Raw genomic sequence first — 13,570 nt, forward strand, 5'->3', positions numbered from 1 at the left:
TTACTGCCGAGGTTTCTCTCGTTTTATCTCTGGCTTTCCCCCGCCTCCCCACTCTCTCTTCCCCTGACTCCTGAACAGACTGGGCTGTATTTTCTGTTTTAGGTTCCTCTCTCTCACTTGGTCTAAATACTATTTTCAGAACTCTAATTTTATATGGTATGTCCCTTTTTTTTTCCTCTTTCTCTTTTTTTTTCCTTTTTTTTTTTTTTTTTTGGTAAATATTTGCTATGACTAAGCCAGGACACATCCCGTTTAAAAGGTTCTCATCCCACAAAACATCAGCCCTTTAATGACATGAATCTCATTAACTCTCCCCATGAAAAGAGGTATAGAAAAGGAGCATCACTCAGCCCCTCTGAGTTCCTGTATCTGCACGGACATATATTTAGCTTGTGTACTGTACAGTCACAGGAGGGGACAGTCTGGGCACACGCACACCACCTCATTCAGCCAGAGGGACCCAGAGTGGGAGCCCCTGGGACCAGTGGGTTTTGGGATATCCGTCTGTCTAAGATAGGGTTGGGAAGGGCTCTAGGCCCAGTGGAGCCAGAGGTGGACTGCAAGAGCGGGCAGCTGGGCACAGAAGCACCTCAGAGTCCCTCCAAGCTGGAATTTGGGATCCTCTGAAAGACCTTCTCCAATGTTGGGAAGCAAGTAGTGTAAAGCCCACCCTTGCAAAGAGCAGTCCTGCCAGAGGGCCCAGCCACTGCCCTCTCCAGGCCCTGAGTCCCACTGGCTGGATTTGGCACTGGATAGCAGACGTTGGCTACGTACTTGGAGATTAATTATGAAGAACCAGCACAAAGTCCCAGGAAAGGTACCAGGTCCAAATACCCAGGGAGGTTTCCTTACTGAGGTGAGAGTCTAACCAAGTGGCCTCTGCATCAAGCACAGTATCCCCGGGAAGCAAGCAGAGCCCCCAAGAACTGAGGCTATTTCAGCCTTCCTCTCAGATGAGAAGGAGACTCTGTCTCTTTCTCTCTCCATCCATAACAGCATCTTCTGCTGGGGAACCAGTCCATCCACAGTTCCCTGCTGGGCGTGGTCATTTCTACTTCAGTATGGTCTTCACTTCTCTAGTATAGCAATCCTTTCCTTGGTGTAGTCTTTCCTTCCTCAGCATGGCAATCACTTCTTTGGCATTGTCACCCCTTGCTCTGCACAGTCATCTGCCCCTCAGGATGGCCAGTCTTTCCCATTGGTTCACCAGGTGTCTGATACTGGAGGGAGAAATCCCAGGAGATGCCACAGGCTTGCCCAGATCTCACAGGCTGGGATCTCACTCACAGAGCCTGAAGGACACAGCAGGAGAAGTCTACAAGAAAGAATTTACTCTCTCGTTCCCAGATGGTCTCTGCATTTCCCCCTCTTATTTCCAGTCTAAGCAGGATACAATGCTATTACTCAGCTTCACTGCAAGCTACCATTTTGGCATCAGGTGAGCATGTTAGCACGACGTCCTCCTTGTCCTCTAGAGCTGCTCCATGCAAACCAGCTGTGAAAAATCTGCAAAGGTACTGCTAAGTCCACAGCATGGGGCATGGCTGTGCTTATTGCATTCACATGGGTGCTCCTCCACATTTTGGGGAGAAATAAATAACTCTGAGAAGGGCTGCAGATAGGCAGTGCTGTGCAGAGACCAGTGCTGCTACTGACTGAGCAACATAGGCTTCCAACCCATAAATAAACCTGGGGAGATTTCACTTCACTTTAAATTGCTTTAAAGGTTTGGTTTCAGTAGCTGAATAGACCCAGCCTTAAATGGTATCACCAGCCCAGGCAGCAGATGCCCACAGGTAGCACACCCACACTCTTGCATGTAGGACCCTCTCGCCCCGGCAATGCGGCCACATTTCCAAGTGTTTCCACAACCCAGAGAGTGAGGCATGACTGGAGAGACTCACACCTCCCCAAGTGCATGGCTCCCAGAGCTGGGGCTTTCTGCAGCTGTGCCGGAGCCCATGTGCGGGCAGGGCTCCACGTGCTCCTGCTGCACTGAGCCAGATTCCCCGCTGGCCCCCAGCAGCCAACATTAATTCATTAACAGTCCCATTAACACCCAGCTGTGGTTTCCCCCCAAACTCAGGCAGGGACCCACTCCCCTGTGAAAGCTGCTGACAGATGAAGTTTCCACCTTCAGCCCTTCTGGAGTTCTGTGTAAAAATAAGCAGGGCTTTTTTTTCAAAAGGAAAACTATATTTCCCCTATCTGCACGCCCGCGCACATGTGCAGGACTCACAGCAGGAATTTGCTCCAATTTCCCCCACCCACAAACATATCGCCTTTGGCCAGAGACCAAACGTGGGCATTTTCAGCCCAAGATATCAGGTTTTTCAGCATCCAGAAGACAAGAAGCCACCGTGACCCTGAGCTGGGCTAAAAAAAGGATGCCTGTTTCCTGCCCAAAAGGTGCTGGGAGATCCAGTGGTTCTCCCAACAGGGCCTCATCCAGGATCCACAGCAAGGCAGCTGCCAACATCGCCTGAAGAACTGGCATGGCCAAGCATCCTGTTTGAGATCTGGTACCAAATTTCTTTATTCCCCTTTTCATTGTCATTCCCAGACAGGCTTGAGCACCAGATGCTGCAGCATCCCAAGGAGATGCCCAGCTCAGCACCTTCTTGGGACCTGTTACCCAGCATTTATTTCCTCCTTTCCCACATGATCTCTCCTCAAGAGCTGTGAGCACAAGTTGATGTTCAGGAGACAACCTCTGATGCTCTGGAAGCCCACCCTGTGCCACAGAGGGGTTGATATCTTTGCCTAACATCATTCAGCTCCAGATCAGGCTCTGCAGCCTCTATTAGCAGCACAGGAGCTGGTGCTCTGGGGCTCTCACTGAGAGACTGGAGGCCAGGAAGCAGAGATCTCAATCAAATGTATGCACCATGGAATCAGAGCACTGCTTGGTGCTTGAAGGGCATGCTACTTTGGGCATGTCACCAACAGGCTGGCCTCAGGTCCCCAGAGAGGACAAAGTGAGTGCCAGCTATCTTCTCAGATGCCTGGTCACTAGCAGAGTACCCTGCATCCCTTTGATCCAGAGGTGTTTGCCTCTCTGAGAACCCTCTAACTACTCCTTCCTTTAAATAGCAAAGCTCACAAATGCCCTATATGGCTCCATGTCTATACGTTTTCTATATATTTGTGTACACACATGCACACAACACACAGAGATTTATTCGTGTTTTCAGAGCAGTTCAGGATACATTCCAGGACGAAATTCCAGCCAGTGCTGGAGCCAAGAACATCAGTGGCCCCGGCATTTGCTGCCTCCTCTGCCTGCGCACACACTAAATACGGAAAGGGAGAGGTATAAATAGAGAGAGAAATACATGAATGGCCCTGTTTCCTTACACAGATACACAGAGTGCAAAGGTCTGAGCAGAGTGGGAGCAGGCAGACTCAGGAATCCAAAGGCTGTATCCCCTAGGGAGCAGAGCAACCCATTCCCAGGTGCTGCTGTCTGCCCAGATGTCTCAGCTGTTCAGTATCACCTCTGCATGGGCTGGCACAACTGGAGGAGGCTACAGAGGCTTTGGCCCATGGGATAGGGAGGGATCAGCTTTCAGAAACACCAATAAAAGCTGCCAGCGGATGCCACTGGAGAAGGGATGCAGCTGTGGGTATGGAGGAGGCTAGTGAAGGGCTCAGGACAGACAGGGACATGGTGAAAAAAACAGATATTTCAAGCACAGAAGGGGTGCTGGGAGCTGCAGAGGGCAGCACCAGGCCTGCAGGCAGCACTGTTCCCCTGCCCTTGGAGACAGTGGGGATGGCAACACCCCAGTCCAAACCCTATCAGCTGGGGACAGAGGTGCTGCTACATCTCTTGCTAACACAGAGCGGTACCTTTAGTGCCTCATCAAAGTCTACCCTCTTTTCCTCCCCAAAAGGTCCTTTGCTTCCAGGAGCTTCTGCCACATCCTGAGCTGGGACAGGTGGCTGCAAGGCACAGTGGTGAGGGGCAGACCATGCTCCACACCTTCTCCCCTGCCAACCATTCCTGCATGTCCCCTTTGCCCTCCTCTAGCCCAAACACAGCCACAGAGCCCAGCTTGGTGGGGTGGGGACCCCAGACACCTCCATGCTCCCTGCTGCCCCTGGCGCGCTCCCCAGGGCTGGGCACTGCCTGCAGCTGCAGGGCCGATCATGGCCAAGATGTGGGAGCAGAGCCGGGGCTGGTGGCAGGGGGATTGCTGCTCTGCTTTCAGGAGGGGGAAGGGGCTCTCCCCCTTCAATGCTCCCATTTGAGCTGAGGCCTGGCACTGGCTCAAACCACCGCCTGCTGACACGAGATCAATCATCCCCCGAGCTGAGCTGTTCCTCAGCAGCACTGCATAGCCAGTGCCCATGCACAGGCTGGGGCCTCTCCCGCAGCAGCAGGGTCTGGCCCCTTCTGCCAAAAGATCTGTGACGCCCCTCTTGCTGCCTGCAGTGCATGGCACAGCACGGCACAACCTGGCACATCACAGCAGAGTGCAGCACAGCTTTGCATGGTACAGCACAGCATGGCATGGCATGGAGAGGATGAGGAACACCCCGACTGTAAAGGAGGGCTCTCTATGCATGCCAGACCACATGCGCCAGACAAGGGCTGTGCAGCACCCCAGGGAGGATGGCTGTGATGGTGCTTGTCCATCCCTCCATCCCCAAACAAACCATTGGGTGATGCTGGGCTGAAGTGGGCTGGGACCAAGCAGACAGCTGCCTGTACCTGGCCCAGGTGCTACCCACTCTTTACAGCGGCACAGCCACAGTCACAGGGGGTTGGCTGTGAAACCCCCAAATCCCCAGAAGGAACGTCCCCTCAGGGCTCTTGGGACAGCATCCACATCCCTGGCAGAGGCAAGGGCTGGAGCAATCACAGCCAGCCTAGCCCTGGTCTAGCAGCCAGGGACTCACTGCTTGCCCACGGTCTGGGCACTTTCGGGCAGACTGCTGCTCCAGGGTGCCTGTGCCAAGTCTGGTTTTAGCAGCATGTAGCTCCACTGACTCACTGCTTGTGCAAGCTGCCTGTGGCTGCCAGCGGCAGCCCCGACAGTGCATCCTGGCTGGGTGCCCCCCACCTGATGGGGCCTCAGCAAATAAATAAATAGCACCACAACACTAACCACCACGGGCCTCTATGGCAAACACTGCAGGGGGCTGTGCCCAGGCAGTGGTCAGCACCCACACTGGGATGACCACCAGTGCATCTCCTCAGGTGCACCAGTGTGGACACTAAGTGCTAGCCCCTGTCCCCTGTCCTCTTCAGCCAGCAGATGTGGCATTCTGCCCATTGTTCCCATCAATGGCAACATGTACACTCCTAGTGTTGTTCTCACGCTCCTGCTCTGGTACATGTGCTCACACTGAGTACAAGCAGACCTTGCTCCATTCCTGCTTGCAGCAGTGTGCAGCTCCTTGAGACCACATGTTTGCAGGGCACTGTGTGTCCCACTCTGCTGAGCACAGCCACGGCCCACTGCATTTCCAGTGTGCAACTCAGACCCCAGGGCAGTGATGGGATGATGTGACCAAAGCTTGCTCAGGAATGAAGCAAGGATCACCCAGGTGGCCCCAGTCCAGCACAAGACACCATCACCCATGGGGCTCACAGCACAAATGCTTGGCAGCACACAAGAGCTTGCTCTGCTCATCCAAGCTGCCCCACAAGCCAGCCCCATGCTGCCACCTCTGCCCTGAGCACGTTGGCTGTGCAAATTTTGCACCGCTTACCCCTGATAGCAGCAGCACTGAGGCCACAGCTCCTTCCCCAGCCCAGCAGAGCACCCCCAGCACGTTCTCCCCGAGCCCTGCAACCTGTGTGCATGCAGTCCATGTCACACACATGCCATCGGCCCGCTCTGGCCCAGTCGCAGCTGCAAAGCCGCAGCTACCTTGAGCTAATTAAAAACATCCCTCATTTGAAGGAGCCAAAAGGCTGCTTCCTCTCCACTGCACTGAGCTGGCATGGGTTTGAGGGATGCCATCCCCACCCTGCAAAACACGCAGGCCACCACCGCCTCCGTCCTCAGCCAGACCGTGGCCACTCCGCTACCCAGGGCTTATTTTTAGTTACTGTTAAAAAGGAGAGAGCGGGTGCTGAAGGCAGGCAGTGAGCAGCCAGGTACCCGGCTGGACCCCACAGTGGCAATGGCCTGTGGCTGAAGAGCGCGTTCTGGCCACCCTCCACCTGCCCCGCTGGCCTGTGTCCCCACACGGGAGGGGGCCGGGTGCCTGGCCCTGGTCCCAGCCCCGGTGGGAAACAATGAGAGGGATGCTGACCCCCGGGCGCCCTGACGTCAGCCAGCACCGCTGCCGGCACCACCGCCAGCCCTGGCCCCGGGGCTCCCACTCGCTCTCGGCTGGGGCCACACTGGAAGCTGCCTGTTTGTTTATCTTCCTCTGCAGCGTTGCTTGTTTTGATGGTACATCCTCCTCCTCCTCGCCGGGCCCCGGGGTCGAGCCGTGAACCCGCCGCGTCCTGTTTGCCGAGGTCCCGCGCTCCGCTTGCGGAGGTGTGGAGCAGCCGCCCCCGGCCAGCCACCGCAATAAAAATACACAGGGCAGAGCATCCTGGGGCTCGGGGGCTATATTTGCACTGATGGTATCTGTGAGCTTGTCCTCGGTGTACCTGTCGTTGCCCTCCTCAGAGCAGGGGGCACAGCGCTGCAGGAACCTGCTCACCCTTCTCCCTCTAAGTCAGAGTGCAGACTCTGGAATAAGTTGTGTCATGAAATGGTGACCGTGGCCAAGCTGGAGCAGGCCCTCAAAACCCATGGGTGGCCACCCCACCCTGCCCTGTGGGGCCATTTCTGTAACCCAGAGGGACACCAGGGGATAAAATATCCCCAGCCTGCTGGGTCCTAAACAGTTGGGAATGGTGCTGGGGAAGCCCTGAGGAACCAAGCCCTCTCCAGCCGCCTTCTCCTTCCCCTGATGGTGTGAACCCCTGGCCTTGCCAATAAAAGCCACCAGCTTCGCCTCGGCTTGTGCACAGCCACTGCTCTCCTTCCAGCTCTGCTTAAGCCCAGGCAGCTGCTCAGCAGTGAAGCCTTGCCAAAAACTGTGTGTGTGAAAGCATCATTTCCTAAACGTATAAATATTACCAGGGCTTTGCTGGAAAACTCCCCATGGTTAGTTAAAATGCCCTGGACAGCCAAGTGCACACAAGCCCAGATAAAGGGCATGTCTAAGCCGAGAGGCTCTGCAGCTCTGCCCTGGGGACTGACAGGTCCTGTCTTCTCCATGCGGGATGCAGCAAAAAACTTGGGAAGTGAGCAAAGCTGTGGAGCACCTGCCCACATCCAGCCCTGTACCACATCATCACAATACCTTTCCAGCCCAGAGGTGCTTACCACAACCAAACATCCACAACCTATAGCCCCATTTCACAGAGGGAGATACTGGAAGGACCAATAGATCTCTCTTCTTGACCTCCTGTCCACTGATGTTCAACCGTGCACATCCCAAGACCAAACCCAGCAACTTGGTTTTCTTCCGGGCAGGCTCCTAGCCCACTTTTGGAGACATTAAGAGATGGAGGATCAACCACTGCCCTTGGGAGCATGTCCTGATCATTGGGAGGAGCAAACCCAAGCACCTCCATTCTAACTTGAAATTCCCTGGCTCTATGTCCCAGTGCCTGGCTTGTGCTCCAGTGCTCTCTGCAAGATTAAAGAGAGCCCTTCACTAACCAGCCTTTTTTCCTTGTAAAGACCCACATACAATCAAGGCACCTCTCAATTTTCTCCCTGATAAGCTATACAGAGCTCTACCCTTCCAAGTACCTCAATGCCAGGCTCTCTCCCCAGTCCTCAGTTCATTCCTGGGACTCTGTGCTGATTGTCCAGCATCTTTTTGAAAACCTAAAGGAGTTGCTCACTGCATACCCAGCTCCCCACAGCATGTCCTGAGGGACCCCAGCTCATTGTGCTGCTCCTTTAAGGAGCTGACAAACAGAGTATTAAATTGCCTGGAGGCTCTGAAGTAACTGCACAGAGATAATGAGGTCGCCCAGACCACCTTTCTGCTGCAAGGTGAGAGGAGAGACTGGGTTGAAGAGCCAGTTTTGGTGGTGAAGAGCTGAAAAGACATTTTTGATGTTTCTCACTAACACAAGACCTAGAAAGCATCAGGAGGAACAACGGGGTACCACATTCAAACCAAAGGCAGCAGCTGTTTGCATCTCACAGCTCACTGCTGCAGATGGCATCATCTGCTGGTTTATAAAGAATGGGATGAATGCAGAGAAGACACACACCCTCCCAGCAGACCAAGTGCACAACTACATCCTTCCACCAGCCTCTCCCCTTCAGCCAGTGCTCAGACCTGACTACCAGAGGATGTAGAGAGACAGCATCTTCCAGAGCCTTCCATTCCCTGTCTGGCTCCAAGACACTGTTCCTGGACTGTTCTTGGGACACACAACACCAACCACCATCCCATCTTTTCAGCCTGTGCCACATGTACTCCACACCAGTTGCTTTTGCCAGGCTCTGACTCACTCCCCTCCTGCCTACTCTGCACCTTCCCCCATGTCCCAGACCCTACCAGCTCTTGGAGAACTCTGAATTTCAAGCCTGATGTTCATCTTTAGCAGATGCTGTTCAGATAACTCTTCTACAAAGACACTTCATCATCCCCCATCTTGGCATACCTGCACCTTTCCAGCGACAGCACTGAAACATTTATTGACTGCTTCTGCCATGTCTGGTCCAGTATAAATCATTTTACCACCTCTGTCTACTAATAAGCTTATCCTATTGCTGGGAGTTTGGGGTTCTCCCCTGCTACACTAAATAAAAGCCTTTCCTTCTGTTCATCGCCATGATTTTTCCCTGATGTCTTTAGCTTCTGTTACCCATTTTCTACACTTCATAATTTCTAATTTATATTGATTGCTATCTACTCCTGCTCTCCCATTTGTTATAAACTGCTCTTTTATTTCTAATTGCTGCCTTCACTTTGCTGCTGAACCAGAACGGGCTCTGGGCCAGCACTGCCCTCTTTCTTGATTGTGGAATTGTGGCTTTTTGTGGCTTCTGAAATTCTTCTGAAAGAGCTCACCATTTTCATTCACATTTTTCTATCTAAATGTTTCCTCTGAGCTGATTTCACTCATAATTTTCCCCCTGCTTTGGGAAATTAGCTCTTTCAAGGCTTGAAGGATATAAATTCCTGCTTAGGAATGTCCTTTCTGTGCCCAGGGTGAATGTAATCTGGTCATGATCACTGGTCCCTAGGCAACCTTCAAGTTCCAGTCCAGCAGTGAATTCATCTCTATCCTTCATAATCCAGGGGAAAGTTGCCTGCACTGGATGCAATGCCTCACATATAAAAGAGGGATCATCTCTAATTTTTAGAAACTCTGCAGATCATCTGTTGTTGGCTGCAAAAGAACATCAGCTCATCTCATAAAGAAACATCCTCCCAAAGCCCATGTGATACCCCTGGCACCCTGCCTGACTACCTGGTCCCCAGCAAGTACCACTGACCCCCATTCCTGTGCCTTCACAGCGAGCACAGGAACACTCAGAAACATCCCAAGTCCTTTTGCATCAACGGGCATCAAGTATTTCTGACCCTGACACATCAGTCTGAATCATTTTAGTGCTTCGTGATGATTTCCAGTAATGCAAAAGGATCAAAGACTCTCTCCTTCCAGTCCCAGTTTTTCCAAAGCACATGTCTGATTTTAGAGCTCAGTGTGCCAAGGGGACAGTGATAGGCAAAGCATGGATAAAATGCTGGAAATCTCCTGTCCCCACAATGGGTCACTGCAAAATCACCTCTAAAAGCAACAGGTGAACTAAAAAGAGATGGCTTCTCCTCATTCACCTGATCCCTGCCTGCCATCAGCAGCAATGTTTAGGTCCAGAGCAAGTCTGGGAGGCAGGTGAATATGGTCAATATGCCCCAGTGATGGCACATTCCCGTGAAGCAGCCAGCCTGGCTCGCACCTCTGGCAGCTCCCAGCAACCAGGCAGTTCCCATCCAGCCATGTCAGGCATGTTCCCAGCTCTGCTAGCCCTACAGATGAAATGCAAGGACACAAAGAGGGCCATGAGAGAGCTAGAGGGCATGACACCTCTTTAGGCAAGTCTAGCTATCCCCATCAGTGCTCCCATCCAGCCTGGCACACCTCACACTGCAGCTGCTGATGAAACCAACCCTTGGGCAAAGGAGAGTGGGCTTGCACTGTTCCTTACCTCAGCCATGAAGTTCTGCTGAAACATCTCCTCCTGGAAGGGCTCTGTCCGCAGGCGGTCTGCAAGGGAGAGAGGGATCAGCCTGGGCAGGTTTGGCCAGACCTCCCACCCCAGCTTCCCCTGTCCCTGATCATGGGGTGAGGATGCTGCAGGGGAAAAGCGCCAACACACTCTTCCCAGAATCAGTAGGAAACACCAGCAGGCCTCTTGGGCTAGGGACACATCACCTGGTTAGCAGAAGGTGCAAGGACCACAAGGTAGTTGGAAAAGCATGGCTGAGCCTGCTGAAGCAGACAGCAGCCAGGCAGAGCCAATAGTCCATCCACACTTGTCCCAGCACTTCCGCATTGAGGAGTAGGGAATGGTGGCAGGACATGCTCAACACCATTCCCAGACCTTCCAGCTGGAAGAAGCTGTCTGAGTCTGTGGGACAGGGCACTGCTTGTCCAGCTGCTCATCTGAAGGGGTAAGCCAGCCTGAGTCTTCTGCTTGCAGGATGGGGACAAACCCCTGTTATATTCTGCTCTGCCCCTTGCCCAAAACACTAGTTTTTCCACATTGCTGCTAAGATGTGGACTGGAGAAGCAGCTGGCTGGATTTGCTCAGCCACTAGGGTGCAATGCTTCCTCCCAGCTTTCTGCCCTGCACCGAGTAAAGGACAAGAGAGGCCAGCTGCTCGTCAGTATCAGTCCCTGGACCCAAGACAGGTTGTCCAGGCTGCTCCAAGCCCTGCAGAGATTGCATGTAGCAGGATAGAGGGAAGTGCAGCTGGCCAATGCAGCTCTAGTGCTCCTACAGGGCAGATCCAGGCTCCTGCGGTGGGGCACCAGTCATGGGACAGGGTCTGGACCACAATATCTTCCTGGATGTGATACACAAGCCCAGGCTGACCCCCATTAGTCTCTGCATGCTCAGGGCACCATGTTCCTGCAGAAGTGCAGGTATCACCCATGGCAGCAGGACAAAGCATGGCAGTAGCAAGGGATGACCCGAAAAACAGCGCCCAGCCAACCTCCGTAGGTGGGGAACAAACCACCCCCCAAGGTGGCTCCCCCTGCCCCATGTCCTGCCCAAGGGGGCTGTCTGCTCATCACCTCAATGGCAAAGTGGGGTGGGCACTGGAGGAGGGCCCATGAGCTCGGCTGCATTTGCCACATGTGGGAGAGCCCGGAGCCCCTGGGTGCTCTCCAAGCACTCAGTGAGCTACTGCACTTGGGAAGGGAGCCTGACACCACTGCGTGGCCAGCCCTTGCTGGCTTCCCCGCTGGCTCCTGGGGACCAGCCAGGTGCTCTCAGAGTAGTGGAGAGCCCCTTGGCGACTCCCCAACTCCTACAGCTATCGGTCAAGGGCTGCTCCTCCCCCAGCTCACCCCAGAGGCTGCTCCCAGCCTTCTGGCTACTGTTGTGCTGCTGGCTTAGCTAAACATGAAACACAAGCCAGGCTGGGTAACAGCCAAAGGGAGCAAAGCATGCCAGCCCAGTGCTAAGGAGGAAACTTGCTCCCTGCCCCAGGCATCCCTCCTCACCTCTGCTGAGTGTGGCCCCGCTCTCCCTGTAATCTTCAATCTCAGCATCCTTCTGCAGCAGCAGGGAAATCAGCTCTTGCACCTGGCACTGCAGCACCAGGTTCATCTGAATCAGGGGCCGCACGAGGTGACGGGACACCTACAACAGAGGACGGGTGCTCTAGGAAAGGTCCAGGTCCAGGAAGGCACACAGCTGTCCACAGAGTGGTCAAAGCAGGGCACCCAGCAAGGTCCTAGCAAGAGCTGGAGCCCAGCCCAGGTCACACAGGGCTCCACAAAATACCGCACATCTCTCCCACATCCAGTGGAAAATGGTTAAAAGATGTGAACTGGGAGAAGGCAAGCCAGATGCTGTGAGACACATCCCTCCATCCCAGCCCCATCCTTTCACAGCTGAGGCTGCAGCAAGGGGAGAGCTTAGGTGGGAGAGCCCGATGGAAACAGAGTGCAGGGACAAGCAGTGCTCCACCCACTACCTGGGGTGCAACAGGAAACAGAGAGCCCCCCTTGTGCCACCCAGAACCTGCCCATGGCTCTGCACATCTCATGGCATGTTTCCTATGCAGGAAACAGGCATGGCTGGGTGAGAAACCAGAAAGATCCAAGGTGTCAAACTGCAGGTTGATGAACAGGAGAGACGCTCCCAGGGAAGTAACATGAAAACCAAAACAGATCTCAACATGCAGGACTTATGCATGCTCCCCATTGCAGCCCACCAGTATACCCTCTAAGCTTACACCACACAAGCCCCACACAGAGCCCTGGGTATGTCCTCTGTCTTGGGGCCCAGTTGGGCCATCCTGGCCCAGCAGGCACACAAAGCAGCCTCTCTCCTATCACCTCCTTCAGTCTCTGGAACGGTATTTGAGATCCCCCAACCTACTGTGCCCCTTGTTTCTGTGGCCAGGCTGAGTCCACTGAGTCCATGGGTGAGAGGACAGCAAATCCAGAATTGCTCCTGAAGCATTCTATGGCAAGCCCACAGTGGGCTCTTGTGCTTTGCCCACCCCCAGATATGAGCCCAAGAGATGATGGCCATCACCCACTGGAGCACTTGGCGTGCACCACCTGCACATGGGATGGGCCAAGCCAGGTAGGCTCTATGCCTTCCTCAAGCCCCTGGCTGGGGCAGAGTTGATCCCCATCGTTGCATCCACACCAGCCACACTCAGCACTCCAGCTGCTTCCCACCTCCATGAAGTCTTGCAGAGATCCAGTGTGTGTCCAAGATAACGTAGAGGAGCAGCCTGGAACAGGGGCTTAGCATCTCCTCAGGTCGGCCTCTGTGCGTCTTGCCCGAGGAGAGACATCAAGCTCCCGGGGTAAGCCCAGCCAGGACCCCGATTATCTGCTCCCCAGCTCAACCCTGACGGTGAGAACAACCCCCGCAGCAGCTGGGGAGCCCGGCTGTCCTTCCGCCATGCCCAAGCACAGCCGTTCGGGGGCAGCGGGAGGAACCGCGGCCGGCAGCGGGAGCTGGCGGGAGCGGGGCTCCAGGGCTGTGGGGCGCTGCCTCCCGCCGGCGGCGAGGCCGCAGCGCCGGCCCGGGGCCGGGGCACCGCCGGGCGGTTCGCGGGCGCCGGGCGCCCTCTTGTGCGCGCAGGGACGCAGGTCTCGGGGGGAGCCCCACCTGCAGGGGTCCGCAGGGGCTGCCTCTGCAAACGCAACGTGCCGGGCAGCCCCGTGAAAGAGCAAACCCTTAAAAGCCAGGAGAATCCACTACAATTCCGCCCGTCGTGACAGACCACCTGCGGGCCATTTGAGGGTACCCGCTGCTCTGTGCCCCGCTTCATGGCTTGCTCCTAAAGAGAACAGCATCACTCTGCTCTACAGAGTGCTGGCAGGGCA

At 54.6% G+C, this 13,570-nt stretch overlaps 1 protein-coding gene across 3 annotated transcripts in view; it reads right to left on the reverse strand.

Moving 5' to 3' along the window:
- NHEJ1 (non-homologous end joining factor 1) overlaps positions 1-13,570 on the reverse strand; it is a 42,913-nt gene that overhangs the window by 25,364 nt on the left and 3,979 nt on the right. For all 3 annotated transcript variants that reach the window (XM_050977042.1, XM_018911432.3, XM_009087901.4), the window contains exons 4-5: positions 11,723-11,861; positions 10,197-10,255 (exon numbers count right to left, since the gene is read on the reverse strand). In XM_050977042.1, the coding sequence (XP_050832999.1) occupies positions 10,197-10,255; positions 11,723-11,861 (198 nt within the window). The remainder of the gene's footprint in view (positions 1-10,196; positions 10,256-11,722; positions 11,862-13,570) is intronic.

Source organism: Serinus canaria, chromosome 7 (assembly GCF_022539315.1).
Source record: "Serinus canaria isolate serCan28SL12 chromosome 7, serCan2020, whole genome shotgun sequence".
NCBI lineage: Eukaryota > Metazoa > Chordata > Aves > Passeriformes > Fringillidae > Serinus > Serinus canaria.